Source organism: Alligator sinensis, unplaced genomic scaffold (assembly GCF_000455745.1).
Source record: "Alligator sinensis unplaced genomic scaffold, ASM45574v1 scaffold321_1, whole genome shotgun sequence".
Classification (NCBI taxonomy): domain Eukaryota; kingdom Metazoa; phylum Chordata; order Crocodylia; family Alligatoridae; genus Alligator; species Alligator sinensis.
In genome coordinates this window covers 3,070,868-3,074,485 of record NW_005841969.1, presented here as the reverse complement: position 1 = coordinate 3,074,485, position 3,618 = coordinate 3,070,868, and the positions used below count along the sequence as shown (strand labels likewise).

Here is a 3,618-nt window from a genome sequence, read left to right as displayed (position 1 = left end):
CCCCCCCCCCCCCCCCCCCCCCCCCCCCCCGCACCTTTGCATGAAGCAAGCTGGGCACCAATTAATAATCTATCACTGCTCGGCTTCAAAATGGGAAAGTCGGTCAGTACAGTAGCTCTGGTTAAAAGGACAGGTCTGCTGAGTCGTGCCGGGGGTTGAATACGTCTCTTCAGGAAAGGCTACATCAGAGAAGACACAGGCAAAACACGAAAACAGGTTTGAATAGAAGAGGAAGCTCGTCTCCCCCAGCCCCGAGTGTGCGTGTGTTCACCTCGCTGCAGGGACGTGACCTATGGAAAAGGAGGCACCGCCACGCTCAGCTTGGCTCCGTGATATCTAGCAGGAATATTCCTATTGTCAGGATACACAGACCTGTGTAGTAGGGCAAAGGCATTACCATAGGCTAAAATGTCCTTAATAAAGAGACATATTCGTATCTTAACATATTTGCATTGTCTTGCCATTTCTAAATCATGGCATAATAATTTTTTTCCCCAAGGCAGTCTTGCTTGATACCTTGCTAATAACTTTGTTTTCCTTCTTCCTCTCTATGATACCTGATTTCTTGCACTCTCCTGTTTTCCCCTCTAAAACCTCTATCTGTACTTAAAAATGGACAGCGCTATAATATATTTGGGTTTTTTTTGTTACTCTTTTTTATACCTGACTGTATGGGGATAGACTCTTTGCTATAGCATTCAGAGATGGGATGATGTAAATTGAGAATTTAAAAGAATGAATGCCAGAAGAAACCAGTCTATGACATTAAAACAAACATTTAAAGACTAAGATTGTTCGGGGTTCCCTCAGGATTTGGACCAAGGGAGCCTTTAGGCTGGCTTGCTATTTCGCATCTTAGGAGGCACTAGCTTGCATGTAAACTGACATCTTAAAGGCAAAGCAAAATGTCTCAGGAACCACCAGATTCACTTAATCCAGAAAAAGCCATGAACCAAGGAAAACTAGACTAATGGACCAATGGACCAATGGAAATATTTAGCCTGTGAGGAAGACAGCGGGGTTTCGCTGTGGAAACAGTTTAATAGAAATAGGAAATGATCGTTTAAAACCACATTTACCAAGTAGGAAATGTGTTCCTGAGAAGGGATTCCTTTCACATCTCGTCTGGGCGTCACCATACTGGGTAAGCACCATCTTGAGCATGGTGGCAGACAGGCTGGATTTGGACACAGCCCTGCAGGATGCTGGTTCTGGTCTCCTGCCCTGGCATCGTGCCCGAGTGGAGTTGGCTACAAAGGCACCGTAAGTAGGTACATTTCAGGAAGTAAAACCAATCCGTGTCTCCACGTAAAAAGAGTTCTCTGCACAGTCATATTACGATTTTCTGAACTGTAATGAACGGATGGTGAATGATCACTACCCACCTCTTCCAGTAAGATGCAGCAGAGGCTTGGCAGATACAGTGCCATTTATTCTGAATAAATGCTAGATGGACGGCTTGGGAGAATGCTGTCAGTCAGTACCAAATCCGTTCCAGGCTCCTTTCTCAGGCACACCGACTCAATCTTTAGAAGTACTGACCAACTGCAGTATCCAACACAAACTAAATGAAAGCCAGCTAATTACTAAGTCAGGGCCAAAAGCAATAGGGAGTTAATTACTAACATTTTACTGGGAAGGTGGAGGAAGTGGTTGTGTATTAAAATTCAAAGAAGAACCATCCTTGTTTTGGAACATCAAAAAAGTTGGGCAGCAATCCATGGAGTCTGATAATCATATTGTAGAACAAAAAGCATTTAGAACTGGCCATGGTGGCATAGAAAAGAGGGACTCATTAATTACAACAACGGAAGAAATTTAATCTACTAGGCTGTGGTGATGTGTCAACTCAGACCACTCACTGTTTCTTTAAAGAACTGTAATACTTTCTTCAACTACATATGCAGTCACTTCAGCGCCTGTTGCATTCAAGTGGGCAGTGGAAAATAAATGTATAGAGTTAAATATGGCAAGAGATTCTATCCAGGACGGGGGAAAATGTCATGTAAGCTGTGAAAAGAGATGAATTGCGAATTCACTTAATGTGGCAAAGAACATCATCCGAAAAAAAAAAAATGCAACAACTGGACGGTTCTCGGGTGAAAAATTAGAGCATTGAAAAATGGTGCAGTTCAAAGAAAAACCTCGCCATTAAGCAGCTAAAAAGGTGTAGCAGAGAGAAGGCACGTGCAGAGGCTGAGAGGTTTAAACATTATTTAGCCATAGCAGTTAGGAAAACACAGTGGCAGCAACGCGCTCAGAAATAGCTATCATCAAGGCATGCAATTCCTCTCAAAGGCCAGAGAAGAGAGGAGATCCAGAGAAACTGAGGCCGAAAAAGGCAGAGGACGATTTCCGCGGAGACGGTCTACAGCAAGTGGGTTGACATCCAAGTGCCAATCGTGGTGAAGAGACGCGACCTGCTGCTGAACAGTTCAAGCCCAATGATTTTAAAACATAGAACGATAATTATCTTCCCTCTGAAAGCCCTGAGAAACGTGATGAGAAAGGTGTCTTTGAAGCTCTGACAGTTAATGCCTGAGGCTAGTTTTTTTGCTCTAAATGAGAAAATGGAGTTTGGAAGAATCACAGACAGGAAACTGATGTATTTTTCAGATATTGGTTCTACTGATCTCGAAATGTATAGCGGGTTTGGATTAAAGCAATCCAATGGAAAGAATGATTAGTATTCACCTGGGAACGCAACCACAAGGGTGTCTGGTAGTTGTATTTCAAGTCGCTTCACAGACACAAGGATGCTACCCCGAGGCGCTTGCAATGTGTATGCAACCAAGAAGTGACGCACCTCTTCCCTACACTAAAGATCAGGTGTGCCATCTTGAATGTGCCCCATTGAATCAGGTCCCACTCTCTTACCATCTTTTGCATAGCCCTGCTAATGCGCCTGATTCTTGACTGTTGTCTTAAGGGCGCACTCACGTGGCTGGAAGCTACTGCACCTCGAGGCCTCAACCCTAGCAGCAGACCTGCAGCAGCCTGTCTTTGGGAGCCAGCAGCCAAGACTCAGAGCCGGAGTGGAAGATCAAAAAAGGCCAAGGCTCTGACGCCTGCAGAACACCCCAACCACTGGAAGGGCAAGGGGCGAAGAAGATGGATCCACAGGGCTTGTGGGCTCCTAGATCAGCCCTGGGCAGTACTTCTACCACTTGGGGGAAGGCGGGGGGAATAGAAGAGGGTGCCGGTGCAGCCGGTGACTTGGCTGTGCACGCTGGTCCCTACAGGCACGAGCTGGGAAGGGGACAGGGCGGGCTGCAGGTGGGCAGTGCAAGGAGAAGGGGAAGTGTGGGCAGGCGGGCCCGGGACTGCTCTCATGCCAGCCTGGAGCGGAGCCCGGGCCGTGCCGAGAGAAGGGGAAACACAGGAACCTGCAGCCAACTGACATGAAAGCCCCGGCTGATGCCAGGGAGGGAAGCTCCCTGTGCGCCCTGGGGACTCCCGGGCCAAAGGGCGGTGTCCCCCCCCAGAGGAGGGCTGCACTGGAAGAGGCCCAGGCAGCAAGGGGCTTGTTTTAGGAGTGTCTCTGTCCCCCCGCGCTGTGCGGACAGGGTTTGGCCCCGGCGGGCGCTGGCCGGGGGGTGAGAGGCTGCCCCTCCAGGG

General features: G+C 47.8%; 1 protein-coding gene across 5 annotated transcripts in view; it reads right to left on the bottom strand.

The window, feature by feature from the left end:
• HOXD4 (homeobox D4) overlaps positions 1-3,618 on the bottom strand; it is a 30,005-nt gene that overhangs the window by 22,259 nt on the left and 4,128 nt on the right. For 2 of the 5 annotated variants that reach the window (XM_025200508.1, XM_025200505.1), the window contains exons 1-3: positions 1,386-3,604; positions 1,080-1,250; positions 35-179 (exon numbers count right to left, since the gene is read on the bottom strand). The exons of 1 other annotated variant lie outside the window; for it this stretch is intronic. In XM_025200508.1, the coding sequence (XP_025056293.1) occupies positions 35-179; positions 1,080-1,250; positions 1,386-1,430 (361 nt within the window). In that variant the 5' untranslated portion in view covers positions 1,431-3,604. Of the gene's footprint in view, positions 1-34; positions 180-1,079; positions 1,351-1,385; positions 3,605-3,618 lie in introns of those variants that run through there. 2 more of the 5 variants (XM_025200506.1, XM_025200507.1) reach the window with 1 other exon arrangement.